Source organism: Meleagris gallopavo, chromosome 13 (genome assembly GCF_000146605.3).
Source record: "Meleagris gallopavo isolate NT-WF06-2002-E0010 breed Aviagen turkey brand Nicholas breeding stock chromosome 13, Turkey_5.1, whole genome shotgun sequence".
In the NCBI taxonomy this organism is placed as follows: Eukaryota; Metazoa; Chordata; class Aves; order Galliformes; family Phasianidae; genus Meleagris; species Meleagris gallopavo.
Window position 1 is genome coordinate 12,038,231 of NC_015023.2, and position 24,423 is coordinate 12,062,653.

Consider the following 24,423-nt stretch of genomic DNA (forward strand, 5'->3'; position numbering starts at 1 on the left):
TCTTATTCCATCCCAGCACTTCAAACTTGCCATTAGTGCCCCACTGCTCCTCAGCTCTTCATTCTAACGAGGCCTTAGGGCTCCACACTAGCTGCCCTATGCATCCGTACAGGCACTGCTTGGCTTAGCTTACTCCAGACAGTGGAAAACAAAACAAACCATCTCAGAGAAACAAGCTATGAACAGCTGCACCTACAAAGGGCAAGTGGGCAAGAAGCAAGACCCAGAGGAGCTGTCCCACATTCTCTCTCCATGCCCATCTGAAAGGAAACTGCAGACTGAAAGCAAAAAGCCAAATCCAAGCAATGGGGGGGGGGAGGGGGGGGGGGGAAGTGCTTTCGTTCCTCACTGATAAATTATCTTTGGAGACTCCTCCTCTCCTCTTCCTGCTCAGCTCTGCTCAACAGCAAAGTGCTCTTAATAGATCTTAAAGACAGAGTTAGGGGCCAGGGTGATCTTCTAATGGACAAAAAACTCTCTCATCTTACAAAAGAAATTGCCAGCAAATCAAAAGGGAGTAAAGGAAATAAGAACAAGTCACAGTAAGGTGATGAGTTGTATCTGTCTTAGTGCAAGATTTTTCAAAGTTTTCTTCCATGACTCAGACCGACCTTGAGAAGTCTCTGAATTATTAAGAAGGAACATTTTATTACCTACTATATATATATTTATGTACATACACACACACACACACACACATATATATATACATATATACATACACATATATATTATATATATATGGTTTGGTTTGTTTTTTTTTTTTGACTCACCCAAGTACCTCAAGTGAAATGGGAGCACTGAAGCTGTTAAATACCTCAGGCTATACAGTCCTGACCTCCCACTCCTGGAGAATTACAGCTGGTGGACATTGGGAGCATTTGCGTAGCCTTTGCTCAAACTGTTCTGTCAAGAATTTCTCCTCCTGCAGCTAAAACCAAGTCACTATTAGAAAAGGATTTACTGAAGTTAATTGAAATTATTAGCAGTATGTTCAGTACTAAAACATGATCGTAAGTGTGCACACCATCTCCAGTCAGAGATCCCAAAGTTCTCTGAGAGCACAATGAGCACAGTGTGACCAAAGCGATTTCACGTTCCAGGAGGGCAGGCTGCACAGGCAGATGAGCACTTCACTTGCATGAGAAACACCTCTCTGCTGAAGGACCTCAAGGTGCAAACAAGCAGCAGGAGAAACCAGGCCTGCTCTTCTCACTGCAGACATTTTTCAAGGCATTTAGCCTTGAAACTTGATCCATTTGAGGGAAATACCTGAAAGCTGATGTAGGTGGAACCATGGCATTCATTAAACACAGTGCAAGTTACTCACAGCACCATAAAGACTCTCATCCCCCATTGCAGGGGAAGTAACAACACCTTGGCGATTCTGTTTCAGGTGCCTGCTGAGACACAGGCTGCTATGTATGCTCCTGTCTGTACTGCTGCTTTGGAGAACTGGCTGTAAAAGAAGGGATGCCAGTAAGGTATTTCAAGTATCACACCTGAAAGGCATTAAAATAAAAGGACTAACTGATAAAAGGGAAAAAAAAAAAGCAGGAACATCCATGGTTTTATTACAGAAATACCCAGTAACTGTATTTAACACAAAAATAGTAACTGAGAGTTTTGTTTTATTTTTCTTTCAGTGTACATGCTCATTATTATTCATTTAATTTACAGAAGGGCTATGTAAAATGAAATTAAAATTAGAGAGAAAACTAAAGGAAAGTTGAGGCATAGAATTTTCTTAGCAAGCAATGATCACGGGAGACAGCACAGATTGAACAGGGATTCAACAGGAGTGACACCTAGGGATAAAGGTAAACAGTAACTTTTTCCTTATCCATTAGATTCCCCGCGTGCCTTTTTTTGTTTGTTTGCTTTAGCAAAACATTTTAGAGTGTCACAGTATACAGGAAGACTAAATGGCAAAGAACGTCTCACACACACACACACACATTTATCCCTGCTACTGGTCCGAGATCCAAAACTTGTTAACATTCGATTTCCTATCTCGCATTCATTGATAAACTATACAGGATTACACTGTACATGGAGTTAAAATTACAAAAATGTCATATTTACAAAATCTGTACACACATAGTAAAACTCACAAAATTGTCATCTATGTATCACAAGTTGCTACACCAAAATATTAAAAATGGGATAAAATTATACATTTCTCTTGTCCATTTTTAAAAAGGGTTCAATATTTCAAAGACAGACCACCTATTTCCCCCAGATAAGACTGATAAAAGAACTATAAACCTAAAGTATCCACCTGGGATAACACGTTGCGAGCAGCATCTCCCAACTAGAAAGAAGCCTATGTCCTGTCTGCTGGGGTGGGGTGTGCGGTTGGCGCCTATGTACAGGAAGGTGAAACAAGAAGGATGTCTTTGGCTAAACCTTTGGCATAACTTAAAATCGTACATCAAAAGTGACAGAAAAGGTGTTTGTGGTGATGGCAGAGCTTCGGAAATTCTGAGATACTCTTAGACACAACTTTTCTCTCTCTCTTTCCTCGAGGAAACAGTAAGAAAAAAAAGGGGGTTGGGAAGGGATAGGTATGAGGTGATGCTATTTCTTCACCCATTTTTTTCCAGAAACACTGTGTCAAACCTCATCACTAAAACGTAATTCAATCACAGAAATAACCTCTTCCAGAATTGCGTTTTTTGAAATTGCATATGAAAAAAAAATAAAAATCAGTAAACCAGCCATGGCAGAAAAAAAATTGTTTCAGCACATCAAGTACGTATTAGTGCAGGAAGGTGGATCAACTCCATCCACTGTATAAATAAGCTTTATGCGCAGCGTACATTAAATAACCCTCACACCCCATTCACGCCCAGTACACAGATGCTCCTCAGTGAAGATAAACATTTATCAAGTAATTAAAGTGTATGTAGTGCAAATGTTACAACCAAGTATTATGCACATGCTACTTGCTTGGTTTAAAGTTACACGAAGATGTGGTGCCTGAAATCATGGACATATATACATCCTTGTCACACTTGGTACAATGTCCTAAGCCACAGAAATATCAATGTGTTTATATCTATATATGTACACGCACACGTTGTCTTAAAATGTGACCACCACATCAATACAGTAACACAAACAGACTAAAATCAATACCTGCTTCCAGATGCTCCAAGGCTCAGAAAGTTTGTGCTTCTAACTCTTGCAGTCATTACGTGTCCCTCCTGTATTCCCCTCCCGTCGGCACAGACGGGGAGCAGCCTCCAGCTCTGTGCTGCATAGGATGAGGGCAACTGAGAGGAACATTCGACGGCACAGGCACCTAAGCTGCTTTCCTCCATCAACAGTTCCATGCCCCATGATGAAGGGTTGAGAGAATTTCCCTTCCACACCACTTCTGGGTGGAAAGACTTATTGAACAGAAACAAAAATCATAACGTGCTTTCTGTATAATAAGTGGCAGCAAATCAAGGCACGCTGTACTAATTCTGTAGCATTTAGATTAGCTGACTTTGCAGGGGATGCTCACTGGGGGAGGTCCGATGTTCTCAACTGGCTGCTGGGCCTTGCTGGGCCATACAGAGTAACAGAAGCTATGTGATTATTCTGCATCACCTGCAAAAGGATGGCAGGGAAAAAGGAAAATTAGAAGAACAGCAGATTGAGCGAAAACAGCAAATATGGAACTGATCTGCCTGAACAAAGAAGTCCTAAGAACAAAGAGCAAGCTCACAGACAGAAAACTAAATCCTAAAAAGGATCTCCAGACTTCCATGACATTGATACACCAGTACTCAGAGCTGAACTCACATATCTCCCGCTAGTACAAGCCAAAAGGTAACAGTGCTGAAGTGCCAGCTTCAATGTGCAAAGCCTCAGAGAGGAACTGGGAAGTTGCCTGTTCTGCCCATCATCTCCAAAAACACAGGTTAAATGCTGGCTTTTGTTGAAATACAAAAGAAGCCACTAAGTAGCAGTACCAAAAAACTCCTAATCTTCTTTTGCTTGATCAGGAAGATCAAGCTTTTCTCTCCTTACCTCAAAGATCATTCGTTGCAGTCCAAAGCAAAAAGTTGACCCAAATGGGTTAGTGTTGTTCGGAGATGATGACCTGAATGGAAAAGAAGGGGAAAAATAGACACATGAGGACTGGGATCTTCCTTGCAAGAACAACCATTCGTTAACACAACGTAAATTACAGTGTCTTTATCGCACTGATTGGTTTTCACAAAAAGAAAGCCAATCTATGTTGTGCAACAGCACTGCTAGTTTCTGTGAGCCAGAGGATACTTCTGTTTAATGTCCCAGAAGGGTTCCTAACAACCAGGAAGAAAGGAATAAAAGCCACTAACAACCTCTGCAGGCAAACTATTTCACAGAACTTGGATAGGACGAACTCTGAAAATACACAGATGTATAGGAAGACAGAAGCACTATATAATCGATTACAAATTATTTTTGTGCAAGATCCCTTGCCATTCTTTAATTTCTTGGCCTCCTTCAAGTGTATTCACTATGTGCTATCTCATGTTAAAAAATTAGTCTGTCGGATGCAGAAATTGAATAATCTCAATGTTATTACATAGTCTATTTCAAGAGTAATGCATCAGTGGATCGTGTATGCAACGATAGCAGACTCTTGCTCACTGCAATGGATTTTAGCTTACAGCCAAAAAGAACAATGATAAAATAGCTTCTGGCCTTTCTTGTAACTGATAGGCTTCTCAAATTGCATGTCTAAGACATTTATAGATGTGTTCAGTAAAGGAAATTCTGGGTGGTCAACTCTCTTAAACACAGGAAAAAAAAATGGGTAAGGGCTATTATCTTACTCCAGCTTTGACATGGTTTTTGTTCTACCTCACTGGCACCAAAGAGGAGTAAGGGGGAAGAAAGGGCACAGTACCCCTAAGTTACACTTGTCCTGACATAAAACATAGGTTCATATGATACCACTATAGTTCTGCCAACAGGTAATGCCCTTTTTGGCCAGCAACCAGCTCAGACCCTGCAGGAACAGAGTAAATTTAAGCACACTATTCTATCTTCAGTAAGTCTAAAAGACCTGTAGAACAATCATGCACGTACCCAAAAGCAAAACTTCTTCAGACAGATTGCTGCCATATGTTCCAGACACCGATGTCATGTTGCTGAAATGCCTGTGACTGTACTATAAACAACCTACACTATTTATTATACATAAGCAGAAATATTCCTTTCATATGCTGCTTAGGTCTTCACTGGATTTCACAGCTCAAGGAATTTTGGAAATATTCTCTTTCTGCATGTCAGCCCTTAATTCATCTGAGAGCAGTTATCTAGACTTGTTCCTGGCCAAAAAGCATGAAACTTTGACGAAGAATCCCAGAAGCAGCCACTGCAATAAATAATCTTCCTCTACCTAAACCCATCCTCTGTTATCAGCTCAATCCCTGCCAAGCAAAAGAAAGAGATCTTTCTTTACCTGTGAAGTACCACTGGCTTCTCTACAGGGTGCCCCAGGAGGTCCTGAATACTGTCCCACTGCAAATACACCAAATACACCTTCTTAAAGCAAGTAACAGGAAAACTTTATTTATTTTCAACCTAGGCATCCAATCATGTCCATCTTTGCAACACGCTTGTTTGCTGATTAACATAGAAGCTGCATTTACAAAAGTACTTTGTGACTAGAGCCATACTCAGTAACAGAAACTTTCAGAGTGAGGAATTGCTCTCAGGGTTTATTCTTATTTTTGTCTCAAAATAGCTTTTTTACAAAAGATCTGTGAGTCCTCTGAGTCTTGTAGCATTTCAGGGAGAGTGAATGTCCTTTAAGCAGCTGTGGGAAACCTCAGCAAAATATCCCTTTGCATATTTTTGCAGAGAGAGAAACAGCATCCCTGCTAGCCTTCCCTAAAGCCCCTCCTTCATTTAACAAGCAGGTTGGGAAGAGAGGAGGAAAGCTGCACTACTTAATGACAGGGAATTTCCAGCAATTTTCATCGCTGTAAACAGACTTACCAAAAGCTGAAGTTTCACATACAAAGTTGAAATAGATCAAAGCACTGAAGAATGCAACATAATTTAAAGCAGAAAGCAAAGAACAGTAGCTTCCAAGTTGCTGACTATCACTTTTTTTTTTTTTTTCCTGTGGGACCCAGAATTCAGCAAGGAAAGTGAACCCTCAGAGCCATGAAAACAGCACTGACCCTGGCTAAATGTTAACAGTAGAACCACTTCTGAGCAGAATTTTCACAGTGTTTTTCAACTTAAAGAAGCTCTCAAACACAAAGCAGCAACTGCCCAGTTGGGAACTTCACAGGGGACAGCATGCCATACAATCCCCCAGCAGCCTGCTGCCCTCACCAGGTGTCACACTGCCAGTGAGTGTTGCAAGGCTTGCTGCCCTGAAAAACATCTAACTACTGGCATCCTTCAGAAGAAAGGGGAACAACACGTGACCTCATTAGTTACCTACTGCATGTCTTCAAGAGCTACACGAGACAGAAAAGCTCTGTGACAATTTGGTTTATGAACATCTCTTCCTGTTAGCATCCAGCCACCATTCTCTTGCTTTCCTGTATCACTTACTGTCCTGCTTCTACCTGCAGCTATGCTAAAGCGAGATGCACACAGTAATTATGTGAGCTCAGAGTGTACTATTAAAATACCTTCAGTTCTTAAACGTTTGAACCACTAAGCATAACCACAGTAAGTTTTGGCTTGCAAGTTTTATGTTTTAAAACCATATAAAACAACCGCTATTCTTGCTACAAAATGCATTCCAAATTCAGCATAGAACATTTAAGGGGCTTAGGGAAAGGAAGACACCATTCAGTTCTGTACAGACTCACCTTACTGTATGTTGTACATGTTTCAGTCTGTGAATCAGCACTATCTATGAAAGAAAAACAGAAAAGCCTTTGTAATTTGTGCTCAGACCCCTGTGTTATCCTTCATGTAGGGAGGTTAGCTTAGATAGAGGGAGACATGCAAGCATTACATCACTTGATATGCACATTGACTAGCATTACTAGCAATGAGAATCATACAGAGCATTGATTAATTCTCCCGTTGTGTGTAAGAACATCAGCATGAGAGAAACAACATCTCTGTACAGGTTAACATGCCTACCACAGACACTCCCCAGAATAACAACAATGTGCCACCCAGGTCCCACACTACTGCATTTGGAAAGGAGGCCAGTAAAGCCCTCAGCCTGGGGCTGAAGCACCATGGCCTGAAAAACAAAGCAAGCAGAGAGCTTGGGAACGACAGTCCCCCAGCATCACTACTGCAGATAGGTAAACAAACAAAAAACCCACGAGCCATGAAATAACAGGAAAAACTGCAGGTGAGGACAGCATCCTATTTACGCTTACAGTCTCAGACTTGCTTTATCTGCTGGTGGTTTCGAGCACTGTTTTACACATACATTCAGGAACTTCAAAATACTGAAAGCATTTCCTGAAGCAGTAGGAGTAGAGCTAGATGTTAACGAAGCCAAATGTAGCAAACGGTCTTTAATTTTATTGAAAGCTCTTCTGTATTTTCCACCTGCTAAACAAACGTGGTCTCATTTTGGTGAAAGAGCTTGATGACTGTGCAATTTAACTGTCAATTCACTGTCTGAAACTGAAGTACAGGAGAGAGTAAGCATCATACACTGCCACCAGATGGGAAAAGATGGGTTCTTTGTGTGTTTTGTAGTGTTTGTTTTCAACTTGTGTCCCCAACATATCCTCAACAGAAGGGTTGATAAGAAATGAAACGAGTGAAGAAAGAAAACACTAAAACAACAACAAAGAAACAGATGCATACAGGAGAGCTCCATGGTGATACTCGAGCTGAATAAAAAGAATCAGAAACGAAGTATTGCATTAAACCTAAAGGAGCAGAATTTAAAAAAAGAAAACAAAAAACAAAAACTGAGCAGAACTTTCATGCTTATCCCCTTGACTGAGCTACAAATCAATCTTCATATAAGCTTGTGCATAAAGGCATCATTTTTCTACACAATAGATTGCTGTGACATCCACAAGAGAATTGCATTTTACACAGTTAAGTGCTCTCAGTGAAAACCAATCAAATGAAGAACGCATCCCTGGCCAAACCCTCATAAGCACCCAGTATTCCCTCAATAGACAAAACATACATACTGCCAGTAGATCAGTGAATACCTGCACTAAAGAAAGTTCTTTGGATCACACTGATTCTCCACTAAAGAAGTTCCCCCACGCTTTGTTTAGATGACTTGCATGCACAGAGCTGTGCACATCTCACTGTCTTGCTGAATTAGCACTGCTATCCATATCAGAACCTGGGAGCAGCATACAATGCTATTTCCTGAGCTTGGACATTTTCAAGTGGACACTACAGACATAATTTTGCCTATATCATGTAGGTGATATATATTGATTGTTTGTTTTCATTCCCAACTACACCACATTTTACTGAGTATCAGTTCATACTGAATATCATGAATAAACCTTTCAAGAGTGAGCACCACATCTTTAAGAAGTTCAAGAGAAAATTGCATAGATCAACTCTGACTAACTCTGCCTTACAGACTCTGAGTCTTTATATATAAGGGAATTTATTTCAAAGAGTGGCACCATTACAGGAAATTAGTGATGTTGCAGCTTGGATCATATGGATGTTTAGCAAGTAGACATGTTAGTATAAATAATATTAAAAAAAATGCAGAACTCATCTTTAAGTATTTTTCACTTCAAAAGAAAAAAAAAAGCAAAAAAATTTCATCTTCAAGATTAGCATGGAATTCCACAGAATCATTAAGGTTGGAAAAGACCACTAAGATCATCAAGTCCAACCGTCAACCTATCACCACCATCTAACCCCCAAAAAAAACCCCAATCCAACCCCTGGTTTCATTGGGAGCTGGTGACAAGGGGAGTGCTGCCAGTGACCATGGAGGCACCCTGAGCTACTGACCAACGTCCACTGAACACTGACCAAGGTCTACTGACTATGGAGGGACCAAGAGACACTGACCATGGAGAGATTGTGGTCCATTGACCACGACCATGGAGGGAATATTATTCGGGCCCCAAAGAATAACCATATTGATTCAGGGCAAAGCAGCAGCACCTTGGTTGGCGTTTGTATAGCTCCCACCCAATGTGGTCACAGCACTGGCCTAACACATGCAGTGCAAAATGAATAGCTATGACCTGCTCTTTTGCTGTAATCCATATATGCCTGCCACCCCCCACGTGCTCCTGATCCCAAGGCTCTTCTGCCATAAATTCAGGACCAGTTATCCTTTCTAAGACAGATGGTTCAAATCTACCTGCCTCATCCTCCTCTTCATCCCAAACTACTTGGGAAAACACATTCATATCTCTATCCTCTGATAATCAAGAATGCATTAGAAATATAAACTCATTATACTACCACTTTTTGTTTTGTGGCATAAGCACCCTGAAACTGGACAACAGAAGATATACTCACCTCGCTTAATGACTAGTGGAATCTTGAATTCACAGCGATGGTAGCTAGAAAGAGCAAATTGTAAAATTATCAGATAACAGCAGAGCCAACATAAACCACACAGCCAAACTAAGAGCTCTTAACAAGCAGACAGTTTAGTGAAAAGTTTCTTGCATAATAACATGAAAAGAAGAGTCTTGAGAGTATCAGATTCAGAGGAAAAATTACCACTTTCATTTTCTACACCAGAAAGGATATCAACCTGGAATGTTCTAGCACAATTTTCTAAAGGGCACAAAAGCTCCTTCAGCACAAATTACTCTTGGGACACAGACTGGATAGATAAGTACTCAGCTTAGAAAAAGTACCATAGATTTTTCTAATAGTAACGCTTTACTGCCTGAAAACATGTTCTCTTTATTCAGACATCCTATCACCTATTCCTTAACTACATAGAACCATAGAATATCCTGAGTTGGAACGGACTCACAAGGATCATTGAGTCCAACTCCTGTCTCTACAAAGGATCACACAAAAAAATCAGACCATATGTCTGAGAGCATTGTTCAAATGCTCCTTGAACTTTGGCAGCTTGGGGCTATGACCACTGCTCTGGGCAGCCTGTTTCAGGGCCTGAAGACCTTCTGGTGAGGAACCTCTTCCTAACCCTCAACTTGACCCTCCTCTTACACAGCTCCATGCTGTTCCCCTGGGTCCTGTTGTTGTCACCAGAGAGCACAGCTCAGCATGCCTCCTAAATAGCTCAGTCTTAAGAAGTACTGGAAATACACAAGAGGGCAAAAAAGAAAATTTAAGCACTGACTGAAACAGTGTCAAGAAAAACAGCAGCTTATCTTGCCTCTAGCAAGATAGTTTGGACACTAGCTGAATCAAGATCTATGTGATGACATACTTGGCGATATAAAGACATTTAAGAATAAAAAAGAAAATAATAAATGATGTGTTAATAATGATGTTTGAAACCTTCACTGGTTACCAGGTACACAAAAGACGCTTGGGAAAAACTACAGGAGCTCTATAAAATGAACATAAGGTGCCCTTTTCTGCTGTTTTAAAATAGTCTTTAACAGATCAGCTCTTTACACTCACATGTTAAAGTTGTAATGACCAGGATAATTTGTATGCAAGACAAATTTCTTCACCTTGTGAGTGTTTGCATCAAAGAGAATATCCTGTTGAAGAAAAAGAAAAAACAAAACAGACAGACATGAAGCAACTTGAGATGAGTAGCAACGGTATCTGCATACAGTAACAAGTGTGAATCCAACTGGAACCAAATTGAAAAATGAAAATGAAAAGTAATTTTTGAGAATGAGACTATTTGTAAATTAAAAAAAAAAAACAACCACCCTTCCTGCAGCACTTGACCACAACTGCAGTTTCATTTGCTCATGTTGGCAATTTTTCCAAGGAATGCTTGTTTTTCTACTAATTATTTACACCAATGTAGACTAAAGCAAAATACCTGTATTACTACACTAAGGGGGGATATAAAAGTTGAGGTACTTCCCACAGCTCTGCAAGCTTTCATTATTGGTATTCTGGCACACTTGTCTCAGTTCTACTAGTCTGGAGTATGGACTTCAGAACAAAAAGCTTATCAGCCTATGCATCAGGCATGGAAGAAAGAGAAAATCAAAGAGAACACCAAAGCACAAGAATGAGGAGCTCACCACCCAGTGCTAGATAAGATAAAAGGTTACTGATTGAATTCACAAGCGCTAGAAAAAGTCAGTGTTTATTTTCATATGCAGAGATTCCTAAGGCAGCAAGAGTTTCAGTCTCTCATTCCCCAGAGCCTTTGGCATTCTGAAAGGACTGCTGTGTAGGGAAATCAAAACTTCACATGCATTTGTTTATGGAAGCTTCCCACTCACCACTCCAAGTGTGAAATAATTGAAGAAGTAGTCATTGCACTTCGATGGGACCTGCTTATGGGGCGAGGGTGAGTGGATTTTCATCTGCAAGAATCATTTTTCAGACATTAAAAACACTGCCAAAGATGAATATTATTAACAATTGGTTCTCTACATTCAAACCAATTGTCGTAATCTCATTTTTCACTGAAGCCCTTGCTCAAAAGTGTCAGATACTGTGCTTCATGACAAGCCCATCAGCTGCTAGCAGAGGCACAATAGCTTTTTCTTTTTCAGTTATACGAAGCAGGATTACTCACATGCTGTTACTGTAAAAACATCAGGAAAGGATCAAAGTATATCAAGTTACTTCAAATGAAATAAAATGTTTTTAAAAAATAAATGGTATACACTTGCTATGGCTTATGTGGATAGAAATGCTCATTTTTATCAACTTTCCTATTGATTAAAAGTGATACGACAGATTGTTTTGTTTTAACATAAACTGACTTGCTTAAAAATTCAGCTTAAAATACTTTTAGAAACAAAATGATGTAGCAGTTCATTCTGGTCTACTGTACGACAAATTAATTGCTCATCATCTGTGCTACGTGGAAGTTTAACTTTGCTGGCCCCACAAAGCCCAGGTCCAGTAGTTAAACTGAGACAGAAACAAAGTCTTGTGTGCTACCCAGCACCCTTACCTTATCTTCAGACTTGTAGAAAACTTTGTGCGGGGACCCCAAGGTGCTCAGCACATCCTGGCACGAATCACCAAAGTACACGCAGCGCTCAAATACCCGCATCTTGGCATCAGCCAACACACCTGGGCCACAGCCTGAGGAACAGGAGGCATTCTCAGTATCAGAAGGAGCCATCAGAGAGCCATGTTTGTCACAAATACATCTCACCGAAAGCCCATTACAAAGATGAATGGCTGACATATGTTGCTACATGTCAACAAGCGGAAGGATATTAGTTTGTGACCCCATTTGCTTCAAGGAATGCAGCACCCAGAACACACATACATGTATGCATCAATTAATACAAAACACAGGACACACTTAGCTTTTCCCAGTATACATTATTTTCACTGCATGTCATTCACAGAGCCACCTCCCAAATACAATAAATCAGAAAATTTTGACCTAGTCACCCATAATTTTTTAAGCATGAGTTGTCTCAAATTAACATACCCGCAGAGAACCCCACACTAGAACTGCTGTATGGCATGTACCGCAAAGGGCTTTCTGCAAGGCTTTGGTAGAGGAGTGCCACATGCCAGGATTGCCCCTTTGCAAGTGGTAGTCTGAACGCTGCTGTGACATTTTAATAGTTATTTTATTCACTGGCAACACCTCTCTTGAGTTGCACATACACATTTAACTCAACTTGACACTACCTTATAAGTGCCCAATTTCTCAACATCATTTACGCTTTTACAATGTGATAGCTCACTGCCTTCCTAGCACGTGAAGATACACATTCCCTACCCTAGACAGCTCTCCATTTTCTCCCTCTGCAAAGACAGAAAAAAAGTAACTTGTTGTCAAAGAGAATATCTGCTCTACTTTAACCATTTTATTCTTCATCTCAAGTTCTAACCCTTTCCATTTTTTTGTGTACCAGAAAAATATTCTAAGTGCTTCCTTAATACACACACAGCTAGTAATCAGCATAAGAAAAAAGCAGGGTCTGCTAGTAAAAGTTGTTACAAATATCTCAGCATTTCTTCTTAAAAAGACATGGCCATGTTGAGGTCACTGAAAAAGTCTCATTTGCAGTCATTGTCTCTTTCCCTAATTTCTAAGGCTGCCAGTTTCTGAAAGCACATACAAGGACAAGTTACTCATCAGCCTCTATCACTCTGGCTGCTGGCTCCACAGCAAAATAAAGCTGAACTGAATGTGAAGTGAAGTCTCGGGCTATAGCATCGATACACTTCCACACTTGTCAGCTGGGACTGCAGAGAACAGCCCTCGGTGATGCCTGGCAGGCCAGGAGAACGTGACTGAGTTTTGTTGTGCTTCCAAGCGTTTAAAATAAGGTTATTTAAGACCGTTTTGAAAACACCTACAATTGCATTGCAAAGAGCCTATGGGTGCTCTGGGTGTCACAAATACCTGCAGTGAGTAGGCGAAGCCGTAAACCTGAGGGTCCTGTCCCATCTCTCAGTACATCGACGTTCTCAGCATATACATTGCCAAGGAAACAGCTGAGGGGCATCAAGGGAGCCCTGAAACCAACCACACAAACATGTACATAGGACACAGTCTTCCCGTGTACCATTACCAATCTGATGGCAGTTCACTGGAACAGAGCACATTAATTTTGACAAAGCAGCATTGAGCTCAGACTGAAGACTAGAAGTTAAATTTATCATAAGGATTAGAAATCCCAGAGAAAAAGAAAGGAGTAACAAGTCAGGATTCAAATGAAGGACCCTTACTGTTAATGAAACCAACAGCAAGTTTCAAAAACTCCAGAAATTACTACATCTAGCCTCTGAATAGCTCCTACGAAAACGTGTCATTTTAGACTTTGTGCAGGACAATAGAAATTGTACGGTCCTTAAAGGCACTTACTATACAAACTAGGCATATCACCCAAGCACAGCAGAAGCACTTTCACCACATGCTCTCACTGCACCTGGGAATGTCCAGAATGTGAAAGCAGCTCATGCAGACAAAACATGTGCAACCACGTTGTTTTCCTGGGACAGGTCTCATTTTAATTCAATTTCAACAACATATAAGAAAACTATCCCAGAAACCAACAAGATATCTTCAATCAAACAGCTACTTCATTTGTGCTTCAGTTTGATGGGGCTCTCTCCTCTATGTCAATGCATGGAGATGCAGGGCAGATGCTGAGCTGCCAAACGTGTGCAGCACAGCCCCGTGTCAGCATGTGCTCTCACAGACAACATTTCTCTAAAGTGCACTTATTTCTAATTAGGAGACAGTGTCTGCGTAAATAAGGCTTCCTTTCTCCTTAGCAGTAATTTACTGATGTGTTAACCTTCTCCTGCCATTAAATTGCAATTATTTCTGCAGAACTACCACTGTGTTTGTTTGCGTGTTTATATACTAAAAAGAAGAATTTACAGAAGCTCTTCCAATTTTAACTTGAGTAACAAACTCCAGGAATAGTGTTTTTAGAAAGAGCAAAACATCAGATGCTGTACTGTAAATTGCTGCTTAGAAGAAGGCAGAACACAATGCCATGGGAAGCACTAACTATGCTCAAACAACTATTCTATCAGTTACCTCCTTGGAGCAGTAAACTCAGTCAGGGAATTAAAAATATATAAACTGAGCGGTAGATTACACACATGGCTTAAGTTCTAGAATAATTTATATTGCAAGAGAGTATAAGACTCTTAGGAGGGTCCTGCCATGATGTACATAGCACCAATACACTACAAACTGACTGACTGCCCACCACGAGTTGGATTTGTCTTAGGAAAAGATCATGAGTATGCAAAAAATACAGAGCATAAGAAGTGTGTAAGAATAACCTGGCTGCACCTCTTTGTAGATTCACCACCTTTCCTCCCCTGTCTCATGAATTAATCTTCATTTTAACTGAATTGGCCTACAACAGGTAGGCCAAGCTAATTTCATAGTAATGACAATCAAACCAGCACTTAATAACAAGGTTGGAGGACAGTGCCTATGGTAACTGGAAAGAGATTTATATCTAAAGGCATTCTGCACGTTACTTAACTCCTACAAGACTGAAATAAAAAAGTACATATAATCACATTTAGCATTTGCAAAACCATAGATAAATGAGAAGGAAATAGTGCATAGTAAATAATCAAAACCACACAACCAGCCATACGTACTTGGTATCCTGCAGGCTGTTTCCATTGTAGATGTACATGCGTTTCACAGTTGCACCATGTGGAATTTGCAGAGAAGCCAGACCATGCGCAAAGTTAGGCTGGGGAGACAGAGAACCATCCTTGTTAACCAGACACACTGGAAATTCTTCAGCTCAAATATTACATTAGAAATACAGTACATCTTACCAACCCAGGTAAGTTTCTAGCCAAACACTTGGAGGTTAAAAAAATAAAAAAAATCCAAACTTATACATGGTGTGAGTTTACATTACACTACTCTGAGATTCCCAAGCTGGGATGAAATGCTGACTACATTGATCCACCAAAAGATGGCACTAGTTTGTCAGTGAGCCATGCATGCAATGAGAATTCAAGTTCTCTTGGTTTTCCCACCACCAACTAGAAATAAAAAATTTGAACTGATAGCCTATTTCTCAGAACTTAAATAAACCTATTTAAAGGTAGAAATTCTTTTTTCTCTTCCACTGTGTTAATTTCATCCCTTTAACATTGATGCTGGTTTGCAAAATGCCTTTATCTGGTGAACGCTCATTCACTGTAAATTTTCTGCTCTACTTATCACCACATTCTTACACTTTCAGACCTTTGATATAAGAAGTGACCTTCTTAAGAGCTCAGACATTTAATTTATAGACGCACTTGCAGCTCATAGACAAAAAACTGCTTTCTGGGGATATTTGGCTTATCGTTAGCTTTCAGGTTTTCTCCTTCAGATAAGGATCGAGGGGAAAGACCAGCAAAGCTGACATCCTGGTTACAAGCCACCCAACCAGGATGAAGAGGTAGATTCTACAAGCAGCTGGCAGAAGTAACTCTTGTTCCTAGGGCGTTTCTAACTTATCAGATATCTGCTGGAAATATAGTACAGCAGAGAGAAAACAATCTAGGAAGTTCCTAGAGTGTGTGGAAGGTAACCTCCTGACACAGCTGGTAAGAACCTGGCAGGGGAGGTGCCCCACTGCACCCACTGTTTACAAACAGAGAAGGACTGGTGGGAGATGTGCTGGTTGGAAGCCATTTTGGGCATAGCGACCATGAAACCAATCTCAACTCTTGGTTAAGTCAGAAGAAGGGTCAGCAAAAAACACTACTTTGGACTTCTAAAGAGCAGACTTTGGACTGTCTAGGACACTGGTTGGAAGAGTCCCTTTGGAAATAGTTTACCAACTTTGGAAGAAAAGTCAGGCAACTTGGGAAGAGTACAAGGAGGTTGCTAGGAAATGCACAGAGAAAAGCAGAAAGGAGAAAGCCCAACTAGAACTTTTTTAAGCCACTGTTGCAGAAGATGACAAAAAAGGCTTTTACAAATACATTAACAACAAAAGGAGGCCCAAGGAGAACCTCCATCCTTTATCAGATGCAGCAGCAAACATTACCAGGGATAAGGAAAAGGCTAAAGGTACACTATCCCTTCTTTGCTTCTAACTTCAATAATCAGACCAGTTATGCTCAGCCTCCTGAGCTTGAAGACAGGGATGGGGAGAAGAATAAACCTCCACAGTTCAAGAGAAAATAGAGACTTGCTGCTCCACGAGGGGCCAGTTGGGATCCACCCAAGGGTGCTGATGGAGCTGGCACAACTGACTGCCAGGCAGCTTTCCAACATTTATCAGCAGTCCTGACAGATCAGCCAGGGAGGTTCCGGGCAACTGGAGACTTCCTAATGCAACAGCAATCTACAAGAAGGTTTGGAAGGAGGCAACTCCATGCTTGCCAGCCTGACCTCAGTATCATGGAAGGTCATGGAGCAGATCATCTTGAGTGCAATCACCTACGACGCGTGGGACAGCAGGGGATCAGCGTGGGTTCACAAAAAGCAGGCCCTGCATGAGCAACCTCATCTCCTTCTATGACCAGGTGACCTGCCTGGTGGATGAGGGAAAGACTGTGGATGCAGACTACCTGAACTTAAGTAAAACCTTCGAGTCCATCTCCCACAGAGTTCTCCAGCAGAAGACGGCAGCCTATGATGTGGACAGGTATATACTCCCCACATAGTTAAAAAAAAAAAAACCTGCTTGGATGGTCAGGCCCAGAGACCAGTGGTGAATGGAGTTCAATCCAGCTGGTAGCCAGTCTCAAGTAGTGTTCCTCCAGGGTCAGGATTAGGACAGTCCTTTGATGATCTGGACAGGGACTGAGTGCACCCTCAAAAAGTATGCAGTTGGGAGGAAGCACTGATCTGCTTGAAGGTAGGAAGGCTTTTCAGAGGGATCTGGATAGGCTGGATCAATGGGCTGAGGCCAACTGGATGAGGTTCAACAAGATCAAGTCCCGGGTCCTGCACTTTGGTCACAACAATCCCATGCAGCGCTATGGCTTGGGGCAGAGTGTCTGGAAAGCTGCATGGCAGAAGAGGATCTAGGGGTGTTAGCTGACAGCCAGCTGAACGAGAGCCAGCAGTGACCAAGAAGACCAGTGGCATCCTTGCTTCTATATTCAGAAATAGTGCAGCCAGCAGGACATGGAAGTAATCATGCCCATGTACTCAGCCTTGGTGAGGCCACACTCCAAATACTGTGTTCAGTTTTGGGTCCCCCACAGCAGGAAAGACAGTGAGGCTCTGGAATGTGTGCAGAGAAGGGCAAAGGAACTGTGAAGGATCTGGAGAACAAATCTTATGGAGAGCAGCTGATGGAACTAAGGTTGTTCAGTCTGGAGAAGACAAGGCTCAAGGTAGACCTCATCACTATGCAGCTCCCTGAAAGGAGGCTGTACTGAGGCAGGGGTCAGCCTTTTCTCCCAGGTAACTATTGATAAAACAAAAGGTTGCAGCCTCAAGTTGTACTATGGGAAGATCAGGTTCGATATTAGGAACAACTTCTTCCCTGAAAGAGAGGCGAGGTGCTGGCACAGGCTGCCCAGGGATAGGAGGTGTCACCATGCAGATAGGGCAGTGAGGGACAAGGTTAGCAGGCATGATGAGGTGGGGTTACAGTTGACTAGATCATCTTAGAGGCCTTTTCAACCTTAATGATTCAAGTATTTCTGAACTCAGCTGACCTTCATTACTGCTAACTGGTAACTTCCCCAACCAGCTCCATGCGTTCTCATATGGAGAAATACAGCTTCTAAAGAGCTTAGCTGTGATATGAGAAAATGCCACCATGGTGGTGGATCTCTCACACTTTGATTTGACACACTTTTCTGTTTTATTACTGGTTCCATACTGCATACATTCTTTTTACTGAGGACCATAGACAATAAAACTGAAAGCCGCCCCAGCTTCACACAAAACTAGTTATGTTTGTTTTCATTAGCACAGGTGGCAGTCACAGAAGACGTGATCTAATTTCCAAAGATTTCAGAGAACACATTAATACATTCAATCATTCAGTAATTCATCCAAACATTTAGCCAACTGTGCCAACAGGCATCGCAAATAAAGCTCATTCACTTGGCTTTCTAAAAGCACTCACACTGAAGGACACTTAAGACAAAAAATGTATTTTATGAACCCTGTCCTTGTTTTGTTGCATAATCACTCTGATGAGATTCAAAAATATCTGATAAAAAAGTGCTCCGCATTAGATTGCTTAATATTTATGTATTTGCACAGAGGGAGCTCGTATTTTTAGCAGATTCTTTTCAACAACAGAATTATTAGCCCTGGTGCACGATACAAGCTAAAGCTCTAAGTGCTTGTCTTCTGCTAAAAGGAGGAGAATGTTTAACTCCAAAATGAATACACAGCACAAATAAGAGCACAACTGAGGAGTTAAATTTCTTCCAAATTACTAGTTTCTTTTACTTGCAAGCTAGATGCTGTAGGTGATATTTTGCAAGTACCATAGAGGAAAAAGACTATCCATTAACCAAGAATGATTGCTGACCTCGTACTTTGGAGTTTCAGTCCAGGAGTCTAGCTGAAAAGAAAACGACAGTCCTCTGAAATTGAGGTGAAAGAGTTGTTCAGCTGAATTATACACTAAAAGAGAAAAAAGAAAGGAAAAAAATAGTTACAAAAACTGACAAAATTCTCTAGACCTCAGATCCAACAGCACTTTCATAGCAGGTCAATTAATTCACTAGGTCTGAGGATGTGGCTGGGAGGAACACAGTCACACTAGGTGCTAACTGGTTTGCTGCTCATTTGTTGCAGTTGAAATATAGCACTAAGAGAAACCATAAATCTATTAAAATAAGAGTTACTTATGTAAGCCGGTAGGCACTAATATATCCCTAATGATGCACTTATACAATGCAACAATCACTTAACATCATTAAAATAGCTTCAGCAGCTACTATTACCACTAAACAACTCTGTCTGCTGTTGTGTGACACTTGTACAGCCCTGACCATGAGGTGTTTCAAGCACAAGAGCCCAGAAGGTTGGTCAATTTGGTATTTCATACCACTGGGAAGCAAGGTCCTGGGAGAGGGGGAGGTGGAAAGCTCACAGGTCCCTCCCTATCTTTACCAAGGGGAGCTCCAGCTTGCATGCTCCAGTAATATAAGGAGGAAAAGCTTTGACACAAGTCCTGGTCCGTTTGTAACGATAATTAAAAATAGCATAATCAGAAACACTCACTGATAGGCCAGCTTTTAAAAAGGATAATAAATCAGGGCACGCACAGACTTCTAGTTGTCATTGTGTCATGAATGTCCCAATTTACTGTAATAAATTGCTCAACATCATCTATAAACAGCACTAAAAGTCACCCCACTGTTTACTCTGATGAGACATTGTTTTGTGAGACTGTGGAAAGCTCAAAAACAATGCCAGGAGACTGGGAGCTCAGGAACAGCTCTGGAACTGATGCTGCTGGGCTCAGCCTGCCCCTGGTAGCCAGTGGGTGGAACACAGTGTTCTTCTGACACATGGAAGCTGGTTCATTTGCAGAAGGGTTTGAGAACAGCAGAGGCAAAACAACAAAAACACAACAATGAAGAAACTCCGCAGCAAGAGAAGCTGCTTTCTTCAACTTATGCAGTTGAAATTGGTTCAGTGTTTGGGTTTTTTTTTCCTCCTTATGGTTTCACATTTAAGAAAATATAGCAGCTTATCATTTAGAGAGAAAAAGCATTTCATTGTGGCTTTGTTTTTGTTTGTTTGTTAAAACAAAGTGCCTTTTAGATGTTCAGCTTCAGAGACATGTCACAAGATAGCTGTACGATGCCAGACTGCCCAGGATAGAAAAATAATGGTTAGGCAATAAGTACTAAGCTTCCAGAAGTCATCGTTTGTCTTTGCTGCAGAATGTGCTGGTTAAGAGCATTTTCCCTGCCCGTCACTCACAGCAAAACATGTGGGGAGAGGGAAATGTTTTGATCTGCAGGAAAATTACACAAGTCTCTCTCATGTGATAAATTATGATGCATCTTTTCCAAAGCCCACAGCCAGCTGGAGAAGTGTTTTTCCCCTAGTCATGCCAAGTGTGATATCTGATTATACACATCACATCGATTCCCATCCTCTGCAATGTTTATTGATGTTGAGGTTTAAAGGGCAAGGAACTTATTTATCCCCAAGATCTCTCTCGTATGTCCCTCAAGATCCTATGTTACAAATACCTATATGGATTTTTCAGTTGTTTTTGTTTGTTTTTCTTTTCAAACTCACAACCCAAGTACTCTGCAGACTAACTCTGCCAGAAAAAGCTGAATTTGCAAAAGGACTGCTTCTTTGCTGCTGCATTCTGGGAGAGAGACTGGGAGGGAGTCTGCCTTCCAGGAAAGCAGCAAAGCGTGGGCAGCTGGGAAAAGTTCCCGTAGAGATGGATGGGACAAAGCCACAGCTACCAGTAGAGCAGAGCCAGTCCCGACCAAAACAGAAGTAGATCAGAAGTCAAGTACCACTGGTCTCAAGAACAAGACTTTTCTGGCACCCCAGAGAGTCAGAGGGCAATCTCTGAGAGCTACAGAGCTGGAAAACAGGGGTCTCTCCCCTCCAGTAACACCACTGCAGCACTTTACTCTCTGAGTGCCATTCAATCCCACAGCCCCTACCCATGCTGAACAGTGCTTGGGCAAGCGGCCACATCCACGAGGATGCAGCACAGGATGTGACTGCAATAGAACCACTGGCAGGAGCAAGCGCTCCCCAGCAGGAGCTCAGGTCAGGAGACCGTGGAAGGAAGATGGAAAAGTGGTATAAAGCCTCAGCTTTCATGAAGCTGTTGACCTTCAAAGCACTCATATTTCAATCAGTTCCATGGCAAAGATACTACAACATTTCAAACTAACATGGGCCAAAAGGTAACAAAGCTGGTTACAATTTTTCTGATGACTTTTCCTTTTTCAAAACCACTGAGGGGGCAAAACCAGAACTGCTCACTGAAGGTTTCAAGAAAAACAAACAAACAAACAAAAAAAACCACATTGCTAACCTTTTGAAATATGCTTTGAAACTATCACTGTGGCCTGTGCAGAAGAGTTCTGCTGCAACCACGTTGGTTTAAGGGAAATCCAACATTCTGTTATGAAATTCTAGTGAATGTTAACACAAACAGAATACTCTTCATCTTAAAGAGTTTGCATTGTGTTTTATGGAAAGTAACGGCACAGAGAAGGAGATGGCTGTGTCATACTGTCATTCATAGAGACTGGCTTTCGGTTCTTCCGTCACACTGCAACGGGGGAAAGTTTCTTTTCCCACCTTTCTCTCTCCACATCAACTCAAATTTTTGGGGGGCGTGAAAACACTATCATCCCTCCCACATGTTGAAAAACTACTGTATTGTGTGTTTGCTTGTTTTTGCCTTTTCTATTTAAGGAAACAGGAAAAAAAAAAGACCAAAACTTCGCATTGCATGTTACACTTCAAACATTCTTTATGACCAGACTGCTTACTAGAGAGCACTTACTCTAAGTAGGCTGTTAGTGGAAGATACTGGATTTCCAAAAGTAAAACTGAACAAGCATTTGCACACTAGTAAAGCAGTGACTGAGGCGAACAGCTTAAATAGATTTGCATATCTACTTGTCTCCAGGTGAAAGTTATCATCAGATGAAGCAAGCAAGCTTTAGTTCAATGTGCCAGGTGCACGAGGATCTGGCAAGCATGAAAACACGTGATTCCAAACTACATATTTAAGTGCCTGTGTGCAATTTTAATACAGTAAAAAAACATGCTAGTCCTATCATAAACAATGCTTACAGCTGAGATAATTATTTCTAAGCACCACAATTTTACAATAACTTTTTAAAAATATTTGCAAATAGTCTTTGTCACAGAACAAATCAGAAGTTACAAATCGTCAAGGGCATGCAGCCATTTTTACCTTTCCTAAACTCTATGAAGTTCTTGTACATACTATTTCCATAATAGCTAACTATAGATCTCACAGTGTGCCCAAGAGGAAATGCTAAGATCATGACTGAAGTGGAATTTAAAAAGGCTTACTCTGCTCCTTGGAGTATTACAGCTTGAAATCTTCTGAACTTCATTTATATCCATCTGATATTCAACCACTACAGCAGGCTCTTAGGCAATGATATTACTTTAGCCACATGACCCTCCACAGTTAATAAACTCTGTTCTGTGATGTGCAAGAAACCACCTGCAGAGAATAGGCACAAAGACTGGACGTGCAACCACCAGCAACCACAAAAAGCTCCAGTCTTTCTGGGATCACCCTGACTACTGCAAATTAACCCAGTCAAGCTAAAAATTGAGATATCTTCTTCTACCATGTGCAGTTCAACTTCCTTCCCGTTATGCCAGTTTGGGGCTCCATTTATTGAAGGTTCCTGAGCAGTTTAATTACAAATATCTCCCTCTTCTGTTTCACCACTTGCTTATTCTCATCATCTAACAAACCCCCGAGGCAAACTCAATTTTCACACGTAAGCAGGGGACTTAAAAAAAAAAAATAAAATAACACTTCTGCTATAGAGGTGTCAAAAGGCCAAAAAGCTTTGTAAAAGCCACTGGGGGTTCAAGTCAGGTTACACAAACCTGTCCCAGTCCTGGTTGTGCTGCCCCTAAGGCTTCACACCTCCCAGGCACTCCCAGGAGCAGAAAGGAGATGCAGGGAGATGCAAACTAAGTCTCTCAGAGCACAGAGCTTGAGCAAACTGTCCTGGCTGGCTCTGCATGGAGATCAGCTCAAATGTCTGTATGTTCATGGTATACTTAATCCCTAAGGACACTTAAGAGCATACCATGCAGAAGAACGTGTAAAAACAACAGTATCAACAACAAAGCTCAGAATTTTCTGGCACTGGCAGTTCAAGAGAATCGTTAATGATATCTGAGAACAGCATTCTGTGCCAATGACTCCAGCTATAAAAACATGGCCACTCTGGAACACAACTTCAAATCATCTGAGAACAGAAGTCTTCACACATTTCTCCAGGCAGACATACAGGAAAGGCACAAAAAAAAGTCACTCCATCTAGGTGTACTTCTCATTCCCAAAAATATTTTGGCTTACCTCCTGGATGCGTTGCTCCAAATGACTGATCAATTTGTTCTATGGTTGGAGCAATTGCCTGAGAGTTAAAATGGACACCACTGAAAGACAAAACAAAACGAGTCTGCCCTAAGAGTACTGAACCGATGATTACAAACATTTACTAAAGGCAACAACACATTTAAATTGGAGAAGTCTCCAAGACTGAAGAAAATGAATAGCCTTCCTCAAACAATATTTGGTTATCTACATTTATTTATTAACAGTTACTGTTTTCTTAATGAGAACGGTTGAAAAGTGAGTTCAGAACAAAAAAAAAAGGAGAGGAACCAGTCATTGGAATCAAGAAAAGACTGTTGGAGGTCTTAAATCACTTACCAATATTTTAACTTCACCTTAGTCAAGTCATAAACTTCAATCACCTGAAACATAGGACACAAACATTACCACGTTTGCACATCATAACAGAAATTCTTATTGGAAGGCAGGGAAGGCAAAGGCAGCTTGTAGTGCTTGGCCCTGTCCCTCTCAGCTCTGCTAGGATAAATCTCAGACTGACAAAACTCCAAGAATTCACTCAGCAATTGCACATCCAAAACAGTACTGAAGAACAGCAATGGACTCAGCATGGTACTCCTGGATCCTGAATAGATCAGTACTGATGTGCAGACAGTAGCCTTTCCATTAGCATGCCAGCATCTTGATTTCTGCACACACTACTCTTAGGCAAGACCAAAAGTAATCCAGTTAGGGGATCCTCTAATGAAAACCAAGCAGCAGGCCATCCTTTGGGTCACTCTTACTACCTTGAAGAATGCCTTTACAGGGTAGCAATTCCTAGTGCTGACTGCACCGCTTCCGCTTCCCAGCTTTTTTTCCTTTTTTTCTTTCTTTCTTT

At 41.2% G+C, this 24,423-nt stretch overlaps 1 protein-coding gene and 1 long non-coding RNA gene across 3 annotated transcripts; one reads left to right on the forward strand and one right to left on the reverse strand.

Moving 5' to 3' along the window:
- Positions 1-817: 817 nt before the first annotated feature.
- On the forward strand, positions 818-1,553 carry LOC109369812. Its single transcript, XR_002119323.2, has 2 exons — positions 818-1,284; positions 1,397-1,553. It is a non-coding gene; the product is annotated as an uncharacterized LOC109369812 (long non-coding RNA).
- Positions 1,535-24,401, reverse strand: C13H16orf70 (chromosome 13 C16orf70 homolog). 2 transcript variants are annotated; one of them, XR_795067.3, is made up of 14 exons: positions 23,904-24,401; positions 23,547-23,626; positions 19,002-19,096; positions 15,148-15,245; positions 13,421-13,533; positions 12,002-12,135; positions 11,319-11,402; positions 10,531-10,613; positions 9,442-9,485; positions 6,822-6,865; positions 5,450-5,508; positions 4,024-4,096; positions 3,142-3,600; positions 1,535-1,808 (listed from the first exon to the last, which is right to left on the reverse strand). XR_795067.3 is itself a non-coding variant. In XM_010717931.3 (13 exons), exons 1-13 carry the CDS (start codon positions 23,954-23,956, stop codon positions 3,511-3,513), a joined length of 1,050 nt encoding a protein of 349 aa, XP_010716233.1. In that variant the 5' UTR covers positions 23,957-24,401; the 3' UTR covers positions 1,535-3,510. The 2 variants fall into 2 exon arrangements, 1 of the variants encoding a protein (XP_010716233.1); XM_010717931.3 differs by having other exon boundaries at positions 1,535-3,600.
- Positions 24,402-24,423: the final 22 nt, after the last annotated feature.